The 19606-nt window shown below is 45.3% G+C and overlaps 1 protein-coding gene across 1 annotated transcript; it reads right to left on the bottom strand.

Moving 5' to 3' along the window:
* Nucleotides 1-1975: 1975 nt before the first annotated feature.
* On the bottom strand, nucleotides 1976-18521 carry HNF1A (HNF1 homeobox A). Its single transcript, XM_061465866.1, has 10 exons — nucleotides 17911-18521; nucleotides 10803-11002; nucleotides 9252-9438; nucleotides 8695-8933; nucleotides 7738-7895; nucleotides 5784-5985; nucleotides 4295-4486; nucleotides 3905-4026; nucleotides 3468-3609; nucleotides 1976-2884 (listed from the first exon to the last, which is right to left on the bottom strand). The coding sequence occupies exons 1-10, from the start codon at nucleotides 18234-18236 to the stop codon at nucleotides 2757-2759; spliced, it is 1896 nt and encodes a 631-aa protein (XP_061321850.1). The 5' UTR covers nucleotides 18237-18521; the 3' UTR covers nucleotides 1976-2756.
* Nucleotides 18522-19606: the final 1085 nt, after the last annotated feature.

Genomic DNA, 19606 nt, shown 5'->3' with positions numbered 1-19606 from the left:
TTCTAAAAGTTCAGTGGCCTGAGAGTCTAGTTGAGTAACCTCCTATGTGGTTGGTATCCCTTGGAGAAGGGAATATTGTTCTCTTTGCACAGCAGTTATCTATGCTGCTGCTTATGCAGAACTAGTGTAAAAGGATTCGGTACTGTGCACAGACTTGTGTGACAGAGAGCTATGATCATAGCTGCATCCCTCCTGGTGTGTTCCTTCACATTATGAAATCAAACCTTGTGTCCTGGAGAAATCAAATGATGAATTGAATTTGGTTTACATGGCAACAGGTGATCAACTCCTTTTTCTCTTTGCCTCCTCCTAGATGCCTGCTAAGAGTAGCTCCAGCCTGTGGGAGACTCATTAATCAAAAACATCCTGTCACGTATCAGGGCCCCCTTATTTTTTTTCCTGTGATCATCATAACAATCTGTTGTTGAAACCTGCCACCTCACTAATCCTCCTGTAATCTGCACCTCTCCAGGGTGCCCTGCCTATGAGCAGAGTGTGCAGTGAACTTATTTCACCTATAGAAGTAGTTCTGTTCCGGTTGTGTCTGTTGAAATGTCTTTTCATTTATAGGTTTTCATGGCATTTGTTGTTATTAAATTCTAATACATTATTACTTAATTTGGCAGGTTTTGTACAATAGTGGCTTTCTTGCTGTGTTCAGATGGCTCCCCTAGTGGAGACAAAGGTGGCTGAAGATGTCTCTGTAGTTGCTTGGTGATCAATGCTATGAAAGTGCTATAGGAAGGATTTAAACCTAAGTTAAAAGTCACTGTGTTTCAGTCTTTATTTTAGCTGATTATGACTTCTGTGTGTCTGAAATACAATGGGGTTTGGTAGTGTTGAGTATGGCTTATAGTCTGTTTATACTTCAGTTCTGGTATTTCAGGAAATGACCTGCTATTGGATAAATACACTTCTGCTTTTAAGATTTTTGGGTTTCAGTAGCTCTAACTTTCTGGCCCTATTCAGGAGACCAGAAAGCCAGATTAGAGAAATTGAAATAGAAGTTGATCTTTGAGCACAGGAAAACCCAAGATGTTTTCTTTCCTACTGTAAGATTCTTCCTGTTTTTTTATTCAAGAAAACACAGTTGGCATCCAAAAATGGCAAAGCTAAGTAGAAAATTGGCTTGTAATCTAACTGAATGTGCCAGCAGAAGTCACTTGCCTTACGGGCAGTTAAAACATCAGTGTACTGAAGCTACCACCTGGGTTTTCAATGCATAGTGGTCTAAACATTGTCTTTTGACTTGCTTTATGATGATTATTTTTAAGCTAACTGGAAGTTTTATGTATTTGCAACTGACACACATGGGAGACTAGGAAACGATATTCTAGGATGAAATTTGTCATACTGTAGTTACTGAAAGGAGTCTGTGATGGCTGGTGATATCTAGAAGAGGCTTGTATCAGTAATAACTGTAATGGACAGCTGCAATGTTGAAATTTCCAGGTATGATACCTGAAGAGTTCACTGCTGGGCTTTTTGTTTGGAAATTCTCTTAACCTTTTAAGAGTCTTGAGCCCCATCGTGAGAGGTTTTCATCCATTTTACATTTGAAACTCTGGTTTGGTCACAAAGACAAAAACATTAAGTGAGGTTTTTGTTCATGTCTGGCTAGTCACGTGTTAGTGATGTGAACACTGGGAGTAAATACAGAATAATAATTAGAAGAGGAATTATACAAGTAGGTCCATAGGGCTAAAAACCTTAACTCGGTGCGAGTAAGACTCTTAAAACCCATGGTAATTATTTGCATATCAAGAACTACAGAATACAGCCTACAGAGAAGCTAAGAATGAGCTGTGTTCTTTAAAGTGAAGCTGACATCTCTATAGAGAACAACTGAAGGGATCACTGCCCTTTGTGGAGCACTGGGACATGTATGCAGTATCAGGGATCAGTGGAGAATGCCACCCTCGGCTCATTCAGCAAGACACACGAGAGCCCATATGGGTAATGCAAAGAACTGGAATCTCCTTGCTGCTGTTAAACTTTAATTTCTGCATTTAAAACAAAGCAGAGCTATATCAAAAATAACCAAGCCATTTCCACTAGGATAGCATGATTTTAGAGCAGGTCATTTTTAACTGAGAATGTTTGGTATTTCTGTAGTTAATTAAAGGATTCATAGCTTGTACTCAGTGATCCAATACTGACAGGTTTGTGCCAAGCCATTCCTGAACTTGTTTCATGATGATTTTCATTGCAGTGTCAGGAACCAGGTTCTCTCACTCTTGCCTCCAAGATACTATTGTTTCTCATAGTTCCCATTGGTGCTTCCTTAGAGCATCCCTTCTTTGGCAGCTCAGCTTTGCTCTTTCCTGCATGGCTTAGGGTGGTCTTGGCAGGTTTGTACATATCCAGCTTGATGGAGGCTGGGGACAATGAAAGTCCCATCTGTGCTTTGGCATTTTTGCCATATTGCATTCAGATCCCTGTCTTGAATCTTCTGGGGCAGGATGTCTGGTCATTTTAGGTTGGCTGTTGGGGTTTGGGTTTGCTTGTTTTTTGGGGAGGCAGTGGATTTTAGTGCCAGCATCATCTTTCCATGGCTTCTGTCTTGAGCCTGAGACATCTTCTCTTATGGAGGCAGCTGAGTAAGTGATTTGTATGAGGCAGTACAGGCTGGAGGTCGGCTGAGTGCAGCAGCCTTTCCTTCCCGTGGAAGGCAGTGATGACAGTGATGGCAAATACAGTTGGAGCTGGACCTGACAGGCTGGTCATGGCAGTCACCCTTGAGCTAGCTGTCATGATTACTGAGTGGAGGATGCCATCTGCGTGGAGATGAAGGTCTCGATGACATTGTGAGTGGATGGCAGCAACTGACTGTGGCTGTTGGTGGAGTCAGAGCTTTGGTACAGCACCAGGCTGCTGGAGGACACTGTTAAAGGCACAGGGAGAGGTTAAGTTCAGATTCTCACTGCAGTCCCCTTATGTGCGCACACTCGCGTTTCCAGCATGATTGAACCCTCCTGTCATAGGGACATAACTGCTATTTTGTGTGCTGTTATGTACCTAGCTTCAGTCCACAGCTAGCCTGAAAATACTAAGGGCAACATGCTTCAGGGAGCTCAGTTTTGAGGGCTGTAGATAATTGCTCATGTCCTAGTTCTTCTCCTAGAACTGGGAAGCTCCAACTGGAGTCTCTTTATGAGGGGTTCTTGGGCTTTTCAGCCCTAAAATAGGCCCACAAGACTGGATATTCATGGACACCGATTTTGTCAATATATTTGAGGTTAGTTTCCTCTCTAGATTTTGAAGAAGGGTCCCATTTCCACTCTGGCCTTACACAGACTGCGCTCTGAATCTTTTCCTCATACCAGCATTCACACCCCCGCCAAGACACTGTTAGAGCCCTCTAAGAGAATCATGAGCCCAGGTTACCTTTTTTTAACTGGATTTTTACAATGTTGGCAAAAGAAACTAGGCAGTACGAGGGTTAAGATACTGGCTGCTGCTCTTACCAGCAGGGCTTGAGGTGAGGCGAGGGCCTGGCTGAAGGTGCTGGATGGTTGTGTCTTGGTTCTGTAAATGTATTGTTGGAGCCTGTGACACTGGTGTGTGCATCCCAGACTCTGTGTGGGTCTCCGACTCAGGTGTGAATGCCTAGAGAAAAGGAAGTTAAGTGCCTGGTTTCTACATCTGTTCTAACAAGCAGGAGAGGAGAGTGAGCAGGTGCTGTTTCCAAGGAGATTAAATCCTCCTTGGTGATGCAGTGAAGGGCTTACTCTAATGCCTCCAGTATCGCTGCTGGTACCAGTAAGATGAGGAGATAAGAAAGATTATCCCACTGGGATCGCATAGACCACACCCCCAAAACATCTCTGACAAGCAAGGAGCTACCTGCAGACTGGTACAATTCTAAGGTGGGAGAGCAAAGGCATGTGCTGAAGGCCGTTACCTGTTTGGTTGGTGTCAGGTTAGTCAGGGCGCTGAGATTGGCTGTATCTGTTATCACCATGGTTTGTGGCAAGAGGCCTGTATGTGTGTACTGGGCCACTTCAGACTTGGGGCCATAGAGAGCTGTGCATGAAAGAAAACAAGATCATGTGGATGCTGGAGCTTTTCATGAGGCTAGTTTGGCTGAGTTGTTCTCCTCATCCATGTGGACCTGCTCTTTTGTCTCCGAAAGAGAGGGAGTGGAGGGTCAGGGAGATGAATGCAATAGAAAAATGTCATCATTAGAGCAACAATAATAGAAAAGTAGAGTGCTGCAAGCCCAAGGACCCAGCAAATGCTCCAGAACAGAGCATTTTGTTGCTTGCTTGAGCAGATGAGCTCACATTCTTACCGTGGGGGTTCTGTATCTGGGCCATGGTAGCCATGAAGGGGCTCTGGTTGATGTGGCTCTGGACTTGCTGCATGAGGGGCTGCTGGTAGGATGGATGCAGCTGCTGGGAGAACTGGACAGGCTGCAGGGTAGTGAGGCTGCTCCCCATGCTGTTTATTACAGGTACACTCTGGGGCTGGGTTGAGGCCAGGCCTGAAAAACAAAGACTGATGACAATAGCATCACACACTGTGGGAGGAGTGTGGCAAGGGAGGGTGATCTGAAGTAGTCACTGTGGCAGGCCTATTGTCACAGGATGATTTCAGATCCTGCTTTTCAGGTGTTCTGTTTGTTATCTGTGATTGAGAACAGATTTCATGCGTCTGAAAACAAAGTGGGAGTGTGCAAAATGTACAGTGCAGACAGGTACGATAAAACCACCTCTGATTTCCAGTGTTTGTTCCTGTACACATCCTTGTGTACCTGTATAGGTCACTTTTACCAGTTCAGTGATAACCTGATAGGGAGTTCCATTGGGGATACCTCGCTCAGAAGTAACCTGATAGCATCATCTCAATGTCCAGTTCATTTTATTCTCTTTATGAAGCTGTTGGCAACAGAGAATACTATGCTGTAGCTGTCCTGGCACATGGAATGGAGTTTAAACTCTTTTTATTTGGTCTGCCCAATTATGGAATTTGGACCAGTGAGAAAGAGGTAGAAGGTTTCACACATTACTGCTTATTTCCCACAACTGTCCAGACCCTGTTCCTGTAAATCAGCAAATACCTCCAACACTGAGGCATTTCCACCCTGTGGGAATCTCCAGTTTTTCCTTTTTTGCACAGAATTAGAATCTATATCATAATTTTGGGTATAAATGAGGAAACGGATGTTAGTTCACAGCTGCCACCTTGGAATCAAAGAAGGCCTCTTTCTTCCTGGGAAGAAAGTGTAAGAGGAGAGTATACATTTTATTTGGCTTTATCTGACGAGATGTGCTTTGGCAGTAGACTTGTCTTGGAATGAAAAGAAGTCTCCTACAGGTCCAGAAAAGTTGTCATAGTGAAGAATAGAATTAAGAGTAATTAATGCTGTGGATTCCAAAGGCATGCGCTGCTCCTTGCAGGAAGTACAACAGGATGCTTTGTCTTTCAAGCACGATGAACATGCTTCAATTCTTGTAGTTCTAAGGAAGTATTACATTTATATTTGGGAAGATGCAGAGCAGCAAAACAGAACATTGACATAGGAATAAACTGCAAAAGTCCCACATGGGTTTGTGTGTAACTTAATTCTAACATGAATAAGGAACATCTGTCCCTTAATTCCATTGGTACTTGCAAGTAGTCCTGCTGAAGAGCCTTGGTGTTTGTGACAATTACTCAAGGTGTGCATCAATGCCAGCTTAGTGGCTTTGTCTCTGAAAATGAAGCAGGTAATTCTATAAATTACAGGTAGCTCTTTACTTGAACCCTAATAAGCAGAGGCATTGCAGAACACTACTCACCTATCACCAGGGTTGAGGCACCTGTGTTGGTGAACGCTGGTGCTAGGGATGAGGTCTCGCCAGCTCCAATTGCCATAACACTTGGCAGCGATGCCATGATCAGGTTCTGAGTTTGCTGGCTCAGAGGATGTGGATTTTGCTCTAGGCTGTGCAGGGCAGTCAGGGTGCTGACAGGAGGGAGAGTTCCTCCGGGAGCTGAGACCTGTGTGAAAGGGGAAGCACGGAAATGCCATCAGCAGCAGTCTGGGTCCCAAAGCTGGGGTAAATGTCCTTCTCCTGCTGCCTGCCTGCCCTGGGCCCTTGTGAATTAGGAAGACTTCACATTTCCTTGCGTGCAGTTTCCCTGTACTCATCAGTTAACTAGCAAAGGTCAGCTGACGGAATACTAAGAGTAAGTCCTTGCTGGTGTAGTTCTTTCACGGTTAAGAATGGGAAGGGTTTTACAAACAAGAACTAGATTTGTCCCTCTGCATTCTCTATGGGGTACATTTATCCTCTGTTTTGTAACTGAGGGTAGAGGATGATGCTCAAATGAAAAGGCTCAGGTAATTTTCCATGGTAACTTGTAACTCTGTGCAGAGTTCAGCACAGAATCCAGGAGTTCTTTTCTTGTTCACCTTTTCCTCTGAGAAATGCCTGTAATTTTCCTTTCACACAACATGGGTTTCAGTTGGCAGGGAGCTTCCAGATTGAGATCTGAAAGGAGTTGCTGAAAAGTTTCCTTGGACTTTTTTGGCATGCAGGAAGTTCTTCAGGCCACATTACCTGGCAGCTCCCTGCCGTTAGAGAGGAAGAGTACCTGTTAGACACAACAGGACTGTTCTGTGCTTGTGTGTTTTGCTGATTCAGTCTGTCCTTGAGTCACTGAGTAATTTAACTTGACTGTTTTCTCAGCCTCCAAAATGAACCATGTAACCTGTGTCTGCGCTTTAATGGGATTTTGAGTTTGCAAGGCCTTTGAGAGACCTGCAGTTGTTGTTCTGTGGAACAGCAGAAAACATTCTGATAATTTGGTTGATGGAGAAAGGTCAGTGCTTTATTTTATACGTTTTTTTTCTCCTCTCAGATAAAAAGCTTTAAGAAATCTTTAGTAAGAGTGAGGACCAACAGGTTAAACAGTGGACCAAGTCACCTTGATACCAATGTTGGAAGACAGCTGTAGATTTTCAGGATCTCATGAAAGACTTTTTACTTTTGTTGTCTTCAGGAAGAGACCAGAAAGCCGTCAAAGTGAGTGACTGATGAGACTTAAATCATATTAATTTATAGTGAACTTAACTTTACCTCAGGCCAGTATGCAGTAATGCTGACTTCTACCCTTTCCCTGGAAGCAAGGGAATGTGTGCAAACTGAAAATGATCACTCCTGTAGATTCTAGTGCTTCATTGCTAATTATGTGGGAAAAGGTGTAGTCAAATCTCAAAAGGAAACTTGCTGTGGGAAGACAGATTGCTACAGTCTAGATATCCAGTACATGTGCTGTGTACAGGCTGTTTGGCTTAATCTTTGCAGGTAAGATAGACGTAAGTACAGGTCTCTGTTTTGTTAATTCCATTGGTGTTTGGTCGACTATCTTGAGATGTGTAGAGTTCAAATGAGAGTTGGAGATGAGAATCTCACTGGGGAAAGGAGAACAGGGTCTCCTGGGAAGAAGGAAATTACATCCTACCTTGAGCTCTGTTTTTTGAGAATAGACTGTTCTGATTGATCATAAGGAAACGGCTACACTTGTCCTGTGCTCTAATGCCTGCCCTCACCAGCAGTCTAGAGGGCACCTGCATCTCAGGCCTGCTAGTGTTACATGGTCAGTGCAAAGTGGCTACGTAATGTTCTCTGTATAAAGGTGGTTTTAAGAGTATTCTAGGAAAAACTACGTCTGAATATTCCATATTGTGACCACAGGCAGAGGACCTGAGGTCCTCCAGTCAACAGAACTTAAGTATGCATCACTTACCAGCTTAGTGTCTGTGCTCAGTAGGTTCTGGCTGGGCTCCAGTCCAGGGGGAGAAACCTGATGAAGGATGGTTTGGGTGGTCACCATGGAGCTGTTGGCATGGTGGTTGCTGCTGGAGGACTCTGCTTCACTGGCTGGCTGCTGGTTGTACCTCACTCCTGCATCACAACAGGAGGGAAAGTGGTTGTCACAAATGAGAAACCGAGAAACATTGGCAAGTGCTGAATCCAGTTTCTTTTGCAGGCTTCTGTTTTTAGATGCTTGAGGCAGAGACAAGGTGGGTTATTACCAGGGAACCAGGAGATTGGGCATTCTTGCTCTATGCCCTGGCTTTTCTCTGTAATTTGGCACAACTGCTTCCTGAAATACTGACTTTAAGGTATGGCTGTGTGTGGTGCAGGGAACAAGTAGGGTTAACTAGAAAACACCCTTCTGGATGCGAGCATAGGGAGGAGAGCCTCAGTGAGGTACCTCTTCCCAGAGTGAGAGCAATTACCAGCTCTGGCCTAAGAAGCTGAAAAAGCTCTGATCGTTTTGGATGGAGAACAATCTTTCCTGATGCCTGAGAACTCGGTCACAGTCTGATGGTGCTTTGTATGTATGGGAAAGAATAAGGGGTACATGCATGAGTGAAAGAATACAGAGCTGACTTGAGACTGCAGCCAGTGGATGACCCCTTGAAAAGGGATTACTGCCTGCCAGGTCAGTGCAGGATGGCACAGAGTAAGTGAGGAGATTTGGTTGAGTTTTGTTACTGAACTTTGTCACCCTAGCTAATCTAGCTGCTCTTCTCACTCAGAGACATGATCTCTCTGTCACCAGTGCTCTTCCCTTGTAGCAAGTCTGCTTTTTCTGTCGATTCACCTCCTAATAGGGTGGACTTGGGAGATAGTTTTGGTGACTTGAGTTTGGGTAGGTTCACCCATTCCTCTTTCACATCTTCTGGTTGGTTCTTACCGTGAACCTTGCTGGGTGAGAGAGCTGATGGTGGCTGGAGGGAAGAAGAGTTGTGAGGAGTTAGAGGGGGAGCAGAGGTGGGCTGTGGTCCACTGAAGGTGTCCATGGCCAGCTTGTGCCGGAAAGCCTCCTCCTTCCTGCGGTTGGCAAACCAGTTGTAAACTCTGACCTCTGTCACCAGGTTTGAGCCCAGTCCCTGGGCCTGAGAAGGGGAAACACCTCTCTGAATACACTCTGCTCTGTTGGGGAAAAGCACAAGAAGAGCCTTGCTGAGCCAGGCTTAGTCAGAGAGACAGAGTAAGTGCGCAGCACCAAAGTGGCTGTGGTCTGGCACTCTGTGTGGAAGGAGCCTGCCAGGTATAGCAACACAATGAGGCATTACTGGTCCTTTGTGGGCAGTGAATGCTCAGCTTTAGCATTTCATTCAGATGTGGCTGGTGTCAGTGGTGAAATCCATGGCTGTACCATTAGCTTGCCTCTCATAGGCACTAGCAAATGCTAAGATGGGAGAGGGCCTGCTGTGCCTCTCCTTCTCAAAGCCAGACACCCATCTTTACCTGTTGCATTCTTCCACCAGTGCCTCTCTCTCTTCTTTGCTGGGGTTTTTCTGCCTCTCGTAGGCTTGGAACAGGATCTGTTGTGAAGCAGGACCCCATTTAAAGCGATTTCTTCTTCCCTTCTTGGTGGGCAGGTCATCTCCCATGGGCTCCTCTGTCAGGATACCCTGCCCAGCGTGTGTGAATTCTGCAGGCACAAAGGGACAAGGGAATTTGCTTTCTGGAAGTGTTTCCAATAGTTCCATCTATTTGGGTACCTGTCAGGCCCAATGAAGCTTACCCTTGAAAAACATCTCATTCAAGATGGAGGGTTAAATTGAAATAGGGTGGAAATAAAGTTCCATAATCTGCTAAAACTGGTAAGATGTTCCTAGCAGGCCATTTACCCATCCTTTCTCTTGCATGCATTGTGTTTCTGCTCACACCTTGGAGTAGTGAAGGCAAATGCAGCTGAGTTTAGAGTAAGCATAGTTGTAGAATTGTTTAGGTTGGCAAAGACCTTTAAGATCGAGGCCAGCCATTAACCCAGCACTGCTAAGTCCACCACTAAACCATGTCCCTAAGTGCCACATCTACATGTCCTTTTCTCCAGGCTAAACAACCCCAGTTCTCTCAGCCAGTCCTCATAAGAGGACTTGTCCTCTAGACCTTTCACCAGCTTTGCTGCCCTTCTTTGGACACGCTCCAGCAGCTCAACGTCCTTGTAGTAAGGGGCCCAAAACAGAGTATTTGAGGTGCAGCATCACCAGTACAGGGTCACCTCCCTGGCCCTGCTGGACACACTTGTTTCTGATACAAACCAGAATGCTCTTTGGCCTTTTTGGCCACCTGGGCACAAGCTGGCTCACATTCAGATGGCTGTTGACCAATACCCCCAGGTCTTTTTCCTCCTGACAGCTTTCCAGCCACTCTTCCCCAACCCCATGTAGTGTTGGCATTGGGTTGTCATGACCCATGACTGTAGTCCTGCTTCCAAAACCATCCAAAAGCCAAACGTCTCAAGTTCATTTGCAACCCACCACTACAAAATTAAGAAAGACACATTCCAGACAGGCTCATGAGTATAGAAATGCATGCTGCAGGGATGGGTCCCAGTGGGTGCCTGTAAGGAAGGGGCTTAGAAGGCATGAGGTGATGGCCCACAGTGGATTTTCACAGTGAATATAGCAGCCTGTTGCTTTTGCAGCTAGAGCAACTGTTGCTGTAGCTGAAATTGCAGAAGCTTAGTTCTTGAGCAGAAATTCTCTCTCATTTGTCTACTGCACTGCTTTAGTCTGAGGATGGGTGTAGAACTCTAATGGCAAATGGAGAGTATTAGTTTGCTTCTCTTTAGCCAAATGGTGGCTGGGGTGGGTGATGGCAGGCTGCTTCATGAAGGAGTGCTTTTGGTTCACCCCACCACTGAACACTGACCTAGGATTCTCTAATCTTCCTGCTAAAAGTGGCTTTTCTTTCCTTTTTGCCTTGACAAAAATAGGGAGTAAGGATTAGCAAGGGAAAGCAGAGGCCTTTATGAAGCTGAGACAGGAGAGCAGTTTTTGCCATACTTACGCTGGGCCACCTCTCGCTGCTTGCGGACATACCAGGTGTAGAGGGCTTCCCTTTTTTGGGTCTTCATGGGAGTGCCCTTGTTGAGGTGTTGTGAGAGGTGAGACTGGTTCAGACCAGTAGTGTCCACCACCTCACGCTGAGGGATGTTGTGCTGCTGGAGGTAGGATTTCACCATCTTTGCTACTCGCCAGGGATCTTCTCTGGAAGGAGCAGAAAACAGCTCTCAGGAGAGAGAGATCTAAGACCTGCACTTGGCAAACCTGGGTTCCAAGGAAGTGCAGTATTACCTCCTGAGATGCATCTTGCATGGCAGTCATCACCACTGCGTTTGGTGAGGCAAGAGTGTTGAGTGGCTGTGTAAGGGAAAGCTGTTCCTCAATGTGGTGCTTTGTGCAGTTTTGACTCTGCATTCAGGGTAAAAACTGCATGGTATGAGAGATGAAGTGCAAAAGATGTAGCACTAGCTTCCTTTAAACTGACTCTAGGTGTTTGGATCTCCCCTTAGAAGGGAGCTCTTTGGTTATCGAGGAAATTTCCCAGTACATGACCATAGTATGTACTGTCTGTGCTCATTTGTATGTGGGCTCTTGGGCTGTTCTGTCTAGGCAGTTGTCATCTGAAAATGACAGAAAGTGCTGAGCAGTGACATGGGCACTGAATGGAGCTCCCTGCTGGATAGTAATGTGAGTATAAAGCACTTCTGCTGCTAGTGAGAAATGGTATGAGGAGGGAAGTGGAATTGCATTTCAGTATTCAGTTGGATGTTTTCTGACTACAGAATTGACCACACTCTTCCATTTCCCTTTTCTTCTCTATCCCTCTTTCTTTAAAGCACAGGTGCTTTAAAGTACACCTAAAGGCAGGTGTACTTAATTTTCCAAGACGGATTCATTGTGATATTAGGCTGAACCCAGCTCATGCCCCGATTCTGGTCCAGGTTGGGTTGCCTTGCAGTGATTCAGGCTAAGAAAACAGGTTCTCATTATACTGTGACGTGACAGCCATGTATGCATATGTGCACACCAAGCCATCCAGGATTATGTTCTTGCACATCTGTTAAGTTACTCAAACACACTGATTAACATCTAGGACCAGTCATATCTTATAAATACAATAGGCAAACCATTAATTCCTACAATTGCCGCCCTCCTTTGAGGTAGCAGCTTAGGGAGTAGACCTATTTGAGACCTGCTCACAAACTTGAGGAGCTAATCTGATTTGGGATTTCACAGTAAATGTGAATCTCTGCTTTTTAGGATCTCTGATTAGAGTATCCATGAAGGTTCCTAAGGAATACAGAGAAAACATGACTGTGACTTTATTTGCGTGTATTGACTTTGCCAGAGCTGAAAATCACAGTAAAACTAAAGATGTGAAACCCGGCAGTCTAGATCTAAGCAGTGCTGGAGCCTCTCTACCTAAAAGCCTCTGGTTCACTTTCAACAAAGAGCATCCTAACATGCATTCTGTGTGAAATGTCTGGTGGAAGTGGCTTGCGTGCTGTAGGAATACAAGCATCCAACACCAGCACCAAAGCAGCAACAGGGCAAAAGAAGATACTTCAGGATTGTGCAGAAACTGTCACAAGAACACAGAGGTCTGAGCAGCAAGCACCAACTGTACAGGCACCGGCTGTACTGCTCATTGCTTTGTTGACTCAGGAGGTTAGTGGAGGCTGCAAAGTGATAAGAAGGACAAAGTCCACACCTGTTCTCTCAGTACAAACACCCTTATCTCTGTTCCCCTGCTGCTGTCTCCCAATGGCTGGATAGTCCAAGGAGCAAGCTCTGCTGCCATTAAAATGTGACAGAAACAGTGTCAGTTACAGCCTTCTGAAGAACCTGCTTGCTTAAAATAGGAACATTTGTTCCTTTTTTATGGTGGGATGCTTGTTACAGAGGCTTCTAGCTTCTTCCCTTAACCATCTTTGTCTTTTGAAGGCCTCAGATCAGCTGAACTTACAAAAGCTTATCTTTCCTAGCTGTGATGGTGTTCTTTTTTCTTCTCCTGCTGTCCAAACCAAGGACCAATCTCCCCACTTTGTATTTGTGACAGCCGAGCCAGCACTTGCATCCTGAATTCATTACACAAGTCCCTGTACAAAGGAGAAAAGGCTCTGACTTGGAATCTCTTAGATTTGAGTTCTGGCTCAGATGGGAAGAGGAAGGACTGTGTTGCCACTGATGGAAACCTCTGTTACATGTTGATTTCCTTCCTGCACCCCAGTCATGAGTTACTTTCATCTCCTCTGTTGAGATACTCACTTCTTTGTAGCAGGAAGTATTTATGAGTCTGTTCTGACAATGGTTAAAGCCCTGTGTTTTTTCTGTCTTCTTTTGAGACAGAGCAGGGAGCTTTGTGAGGCAAAACAGTGCAGGGGGACCTTAGTACAGCATGATTTCGTAAGACAGTTGTATGGCATCCTAGCTGCTCTGTACATAGTCAAAGCACAGGCTGCAATATCAATGTGGCAATTCCTTTAGGCCCAAGGCTACATCATAGTACAAGTGATGGCAGCTGGTCAGCTGAACCCTTGCCTGAACTATTGCCCACATACCTAGTTCCACCTGCAGAGCTTTCACCATCGAGTAAGACATCACAAGTTGAAAGCTTCGCTCTTTCACTGGCGGTGAGACTGTGACTGGCTGTCAGAGGGCAGGATTTCACCCTAAACCTGGTTTCCCTATGTGTAGGTGCACTAAAATCTCAGTTGGTTCAGTGAGTCAGAACTGCGGAAGTGGGTCTGCCTTGCTCAAACTCTCCTCTGTCTCCAAGGCAGTTCTCTACCTGCTGGCTTCCCTTTCCCCCCACATGCAAGCTGCCTCCCCCCTCCTTTCTTGTTCTCCAGGGTCTAATACCCATCTCCAAATTCTTCTCACACAGTTAGTTTTAAACTCTTCCTAAATCTTGCTCTTCTGCTGTCAGTTGCCTATTGCCATCTGGGTGTATCCCCTCTCCCTGGCTCATCTCAACCACAGGGGCCTGGGTCCTCTTTCCAGACCAGCTTCCCATTTTCTTAGTTCTGAGGTCACTTTTTAAGGGCGTTTTCACCTCCCTTTTGTTACCTGAACAATAAGTAACCCAGGTAGTTAGTTATAAACTCAAAGGGAACAAGAGGCTGGTTGATAATTTATAGCAACATCTCAAATTTAAATGGAAAGTAAATATCAAGTTGTTAGCATTAAAGAAAACCCATTCCAGAGGGCTGGAGATGTAACATTCAGGGGACCTTCTCCCTCCTTCACTCTTCCTGACTTTTCTCTTTTTCCTTTGTTCTTTTCCCTCCTCTTCCTCATTCTCTCTGTTTCTCCTTTTCTTCTTCCCTGTTCTCACATTCTGAGGCAAGAGAAACCTTCATTTCCCTGAGGCGGGTTCTGAATTGCTGCTTTGGACTAGACCTTGCTTAAGCAGAGGTTCAGAGAAGTACTCAGGACCATCCTCTGGCCCTTCCGTGTGGAGCCTGCTAGACAACCCTCACTGATGGCAGTGCACAGTCTGGAGCTGGGCTAGGCAGAGAGCAGGCAAGGTAAGACCATCCCATCAGGGTTCTTTTCTATTGAACTTGGCCTGGTTTGCCTCATCTTGCTTTATATGTGGAAATGAAAGGGGTGTGGCAGCTTCATCTCCAGATTCCCCAACTAGAGCCATTCTAAGGGCAGGAAAAGACTGAACCTTTATCATTTTATCTTTTGTTTTCTTTTCTTTCCTCATGGAATACGTGCTTTCATCCCTGCCTCCAGGGGAAGTCTGTTGCTTATCTCAATTTCTCTCTTTCCTAATGGAATTTCACCCCTTGCCCTACAGGTGGATTGCTGCTCTACCTCCCTCCATTTGCTGTACCTGTGATAGTGTGATCTGTCCCTTCCCCCAAGGTAGCCTCTCTCTGGGGAATATCAGGGGATTACTCCCCACAGCTCTATCTCCCTACTGAATTAGTTATTCTTTATCATAGCTGCAATTTGTTTTCTGTGTGGAGCGATAGGGAAAGAACGTTTTTATTCAAACTGTAAATCTGTGGAAGATCAGCGAAACAGGTTGAAGGACAGCAAGAAATGTTGTGAATTCCTCACTAGAGAAACCTTTGTCTGAACTGCCTTTAGCATTGTTTTGTTCTGTAGGGACAAACTCTAATCAATCCCCACAGGTTCATCCCGTCCTGGGGATGTATCTTCTCTACATCCTGTTTTACACAGCTTTGGCCAGTGCTTTCTAAACTGTGGTTTCAACTTAATAGTCCTGCAAGGACATACTTGGTCTCTTGGTGTTGCTATTTTTTTCCTTCCCAGCTCCTGGAAAGCCTGTCAGTGGACACTTTCCTGATTCTACCTTATAAGCAATGGCTGCAGTTACCACAAAGACTTTCTTGTGTCACTAATAGCTGCCCACAAGTCAATCTCGGAGTTAAAGTGTGGTCTACAGCATTAGATCAGGAATTGTTAATAATGCCAAAAGAGGCTTCTGCCTGAGGGTAGAAGTGCTTCCATCTGGTTTCTGGATTTGAAATCCTAGTGTAGATGCTGAAATAGCTTATAAGCATTGAATATTTACTGGGAATGCCTGTGCATGGAGATTCTTGCCTGCCTTCCTTTTATCTGTAAAATGTTCTGCCTGCCTTACAATGCTTACAGTACTGTTTTAAGGACATTACCTCTAGGCATCTCTAATGGAAAGGTTTGTTCTTAAGAAACAAAGTTTATTAGTAGGTAACAACTGCTTACAAGTTATCGAACCCTGATAGTGGATCAGATGCTTTGAATAGGCTCTCAGACATGCAGCTGCTCTGTTTGAATATTTGACTAGGAATTTTAAACCTGTCAATACAGACTTCCTACTGTTCTCATTTTACCTTGCCTAATTTTGATCTGTTACAATCCTCCATAAGTATATTCATGTTTTTTTGCTGAAACTGAGGCCTCTGGTCCCTTCATACTGTCTCCAACTGCAGAAGCGAATTGCTCTATCCTGTGATTCGGGGGACTGAGGAAAGACAACTCTGATGTTTCAGTCTAAAGCTTTGCAATTAAGACCCAGTATAAGGCTTTGGAGATCTTTGTTCTTGCCCAGTCCTCTCTGCGCTGTCTTAGGGTTTTAGATAGGTCATGGAATCTCTCTGTACCTCAGTTCCCATTTGTAAAATGGGAATGCTGCTCAAGTGACTGTATAGAGAGAGGTGTGAGACTGTTCATAGGAAAGCATTACTATCACAGGTTTGCAAGAGAGGTAAGACTGTTGTGGTGAGGCTGGCAGTAAGGACAGGAAAGACTGGCTGCAAGCTCCCAAAAAGGCAGGGAGGATCAGAAACCAGGATTCATGCTTGTGAGGGTGGCAGGAAGGAATTCCCTTCATCTGCATATCTGTTCTTAGATCACAGCAGATGGCACTTTAATCCTGCTTCACCCATTCATTACAAAGCCAGGTGCTGCTCTTCACCTTCCATGGCTTCCTTAGTGGAGAGATACCTGATAAACCATCAGAAGTTAATGATCAAAAAGCTTATCAGGGTCTTTTCATCTATAAATTTATAAGACAAAAGAGAAATAATAAAGCCATTGGATAATTAGTAACTAGCCAGGGCCCGCCCGGTGCCACTGGGCTCAAACTACCCCAAGACCTGTACGCAGACTCAGGAAGATGAGAAGGAGACAAGGATGAGAGGAAGAAAAAGAGGGGAAGGGAGAGAGAGAATTAGCCAAGAAGAAAACAAAATGGGAGGCATAGGAGCAGAGACAAAAGTGAAGAGAGAAAGGAAACATGTAAAAAGAATGGAAAAGTCGTAAAGAGAACAGAGGAGCCTAAAAGATGTGACACAGCTGGGAGTGGGAAGAGGTGAGACACGTACTGGGCCAGAAGGAAGATGGAAATTTTGGGAATGTTTTCCCCACCCAGGTAAGAGCTGATCCAGTGGATTTTCCTCTCTTGAGTACTACTGCAGAGTCATCAACCCCCGGGCTGCCAGGGCGCTTTCTTCTCCTAAGTGCTTACAGTGAATGCTAACTCTTCATGCTGTTTATACAGCTCTGGCCTTTTGTGATGGGGTTTGATGTTTGCTTCTTGTTGTTACATTTTCTGCTAACTTCCTTTGCACGTGCAAGGGAGTGGTCAGAAAGCCTGAGAAACTCTCTAGATGGATTTTGGGTTTAGTGCAGATTCTAAGTGCAGGATGTTACTGCGTGGTGGTATCTTCAGCTCATCATGTCAAAGTACCCACAAAACAGACGGGCAAGGATCTGGTTCTGTTGTGATAGGTGGGTTGGATGGACCTGATCCTTGCTTGGACAAACCTCTTAGGTCACCCATAGGAACTGGATCTTAGCAAAAACCCCAAATGGGAATCCTGGTGAATGTTTTTCCGAGTCTGTTGTGAGGCTTATCAGTTCAGGCTTATTGTGTTTTGATCTCAGAAATGCTCGGATGCAAAGGAAAATTTGCATGGCAGTAAAACCTGTCATTGTTGCTGTGGATGTACTTTGTAGTCGTGACAGGCTGTGCATGGCAGAAGCAGAGTGTTCTGCTCGGGTTTTAACCTCTGCATGTATTTGGTGTGTGCTGTTTCTACAAGACAAATCCCCACTGAAGTCAGGAGAGCTTTGCACTCCCTTGAATGACAAGAACAAGTTCTCTTGGTTTGTCTTTGGCCAATAATCTATTGCAAAAACTAGTGAAACAAACAGTATTAATTTCATTAAATAGAGCAGGGAAACATCACACCTTGATGTTACTGTACAGACTCAGGCAAATATAGCTCCAGTTAAGAGTGACCTTTCCTGATGGAATCCTCTTTAAAATATAAATCCTAAAACCTACCATTCAGTCAGAGAGATGCAAGTTATTCAGGCCTCAGACAGTTCTGAAGCGTGATGATATAAGCACATCAAATAAGCATTCAGGCTCCAGGGCTCCTTTCATGCATTTAAAGTGAGATGAAAGGAAAGTTTGAGTATTTATAAAGAATGTGGGGGTGTTGTGAGTCCCGGCAAGGATGAAGACTGCCTCCATGCAGCTAGATCAACTGTGAATACAAGGGGCATTGAGCGCAAGGGGAAAGGAAAAGAGATTCAGAGGGAGAGTGTAAGAAAGTGGCAAAGAGGAGCAGCAAATCTGTCCTTACTGTAATAGTCTTTGCACCACAGCCTTCTGGTGAGCAGCCTCCTCAGGGCTCAAGTTTTCCAGCTCCTTCATTATTGGAGGGGTAAATTCCTCCCCGTCATCAGAGGTTTCATCTTCCGATAACCTGGACTCCCCCATTCCGTTGGGGATGTCGGGACAGGGTTCCCCTTTCTCTGTCTGGAGGGCATTGATAGCGCGCTGACTTTCACTCTGGAGCGCATAGGGTTCCACTTCGCTCAGCGCCTTGATGAGGGTCTCCTTGGTTAGTCCCGACTCCAGCAGCGCTCCCAGCAGCTCCACTTGAAGATGACTCAGCTTTGAGACCATGGTCTTCAGGCTGGTGTCCCTTGGATTTGAATTTCGGGTTATCCTGCTTCCAGCTTCCCTACACCATGTTCCCGAGGTGACGCGCCTGACTGTCAGGAGAGTGGGCACAGCGCAGCCTCCCGCCTCTACACCCCCCAAAAAACCCCAAAATACAAAATGGAGCCACTTCAGACCCCCCACGACTGTCCTGAGCCAGTGCTGATAAAGGGACCCTTGGCTATCTGTTTACATTGGAGCAATGTAAATTCTCCAAGGTTCATATTTATCTGTGTACTTAGCAAGTTACTGAACTTTGGACTTCAGCACTGCCGCAGCAGTTCACAAAGTACAGAGGGAGAGAGAAAGGGGGAGGGGGAAAGGGAGGGAAGCAGAAGAGAGAAGGAGAGGAAAATGAAGGGATGGAAGGTTGGCAGCATGGAAAAGTAAGCTATGGAAAGAAAAGGAGGGAAATGAGGATGGAGAAATGTGTCTTATTTGTGGGCCCATTAGTTTTAGGGAAGGAAGGAGGTGGTGTACCCAAAAGGAAAATGCGCTTCTGGCTGCGTGTGGTTCAAGTGAAGGTGCTGCCCTTGGAAGATGGTAGAGCCCACTCAAAGCTCTAGCAAGGGTGAGGATCAGCCAGTCTCAGCCCCTGCCAAAGGCTTTGGGCTGAGAGAAAGCCACACTGGCAGCTTCATTGGCCTTTGTGCGTTCCCCCAGCACAGAAGCGTGACCACCACGTCTATGTGAATATTCCCCCCAATTCAGGGGATGTTGCAGAGCTCCAGCTGAATCCTGTGGCAGCATGTCAAGTGTTAAATGACTTTTTCACTTCTGGCTTTGGCTTGCTGGGTATCTTGATATGCAAATACAAGTACCTCAATTATAACTTGCTGTGTTTATTGCTCAGTTGATGAGCAGAAGCAGTGTACCCCCATAATTTGGGGGATTACAGGATTTGCCCCACAGAGTTTGAGTCAAGCATCTGATAAGGAATAGTGTTGGTTCATGCTGAAAGTCCCTGCCCTGCTTTTTCTGAGGAGTGCTCTGGCCAGGCTTGTGGTTCCCATTTATTATCTACCTCCATCCCTTCTTGATACCAGCCCTGCTCTAAGGTTCTGCTCCCACCTTTGGCTTGCTAGCTCAGCTGGAGTTGTTTAGGGCAGTTCTTGGGGAGCCCTTATGACTAAATTGTCTTTTTTGAATGTTCTTTGTCTGAAAATATATGAATGAGTTTATCCACTTTGAGTGGCTACATTAGAGAATAACTTGATGTGCACATGTGGACTTGAAACACAAGCGTTTCATGCAAATGATTCCTGTTCTTTTACAGCTGTTGTCTCAGTAAAGGTTTCCTATCCCTCTTGATACACACCCTTTACGCCTAAGCT

The sequence above is a fragment of the Pezoporus flaviventris genome, unplaced genomic scaffold, assembly GCF_033815535.1.
Source record: "Pezoporus flaviventris isolate CSIRO_AGI_PZ_B2104156 unplaced genomic scaffold, CSIRO_AGI_Pfla_v1 ptg000041l, whole genome shotgun sequence".
In the NCBI taxonomy this organism is placed as follows: Eukaryota; Metazoa; Chordata; class Aves; order Psittaciformes; family Psittacidae; genus Pezoporus; species Pezoporus flaviventris.
This window is presented reverse-complemented; position numbering and strand designations above follow the sequence as displayed.

Bases quoted from the DNA above. Each gene is read 5' to 3' on its own strand.
- HNF1A (XM_061465866.1), bottom strand. From the start codon at position 18,236: ATGGTCTCAAAGCTGAGTCATCTTCAAGTGGAGCTGCTGGGAGCGCTG. The intron at 9,439-10,802 runs GTAAGTATGGCA...TTGTGCCTGCAG, and splicing joins GCAGCGAGAGGTGGCCCAGC to AATTCACACACGCTGGGCAG. The intron at 4,487-5,783 runs GTGAGTAGTGTT...TTTGTTTTTCAG, and splicing joins TGCCTCAACCCTGGTGATAG to GCCTGGCCTCAACCCAGCCC.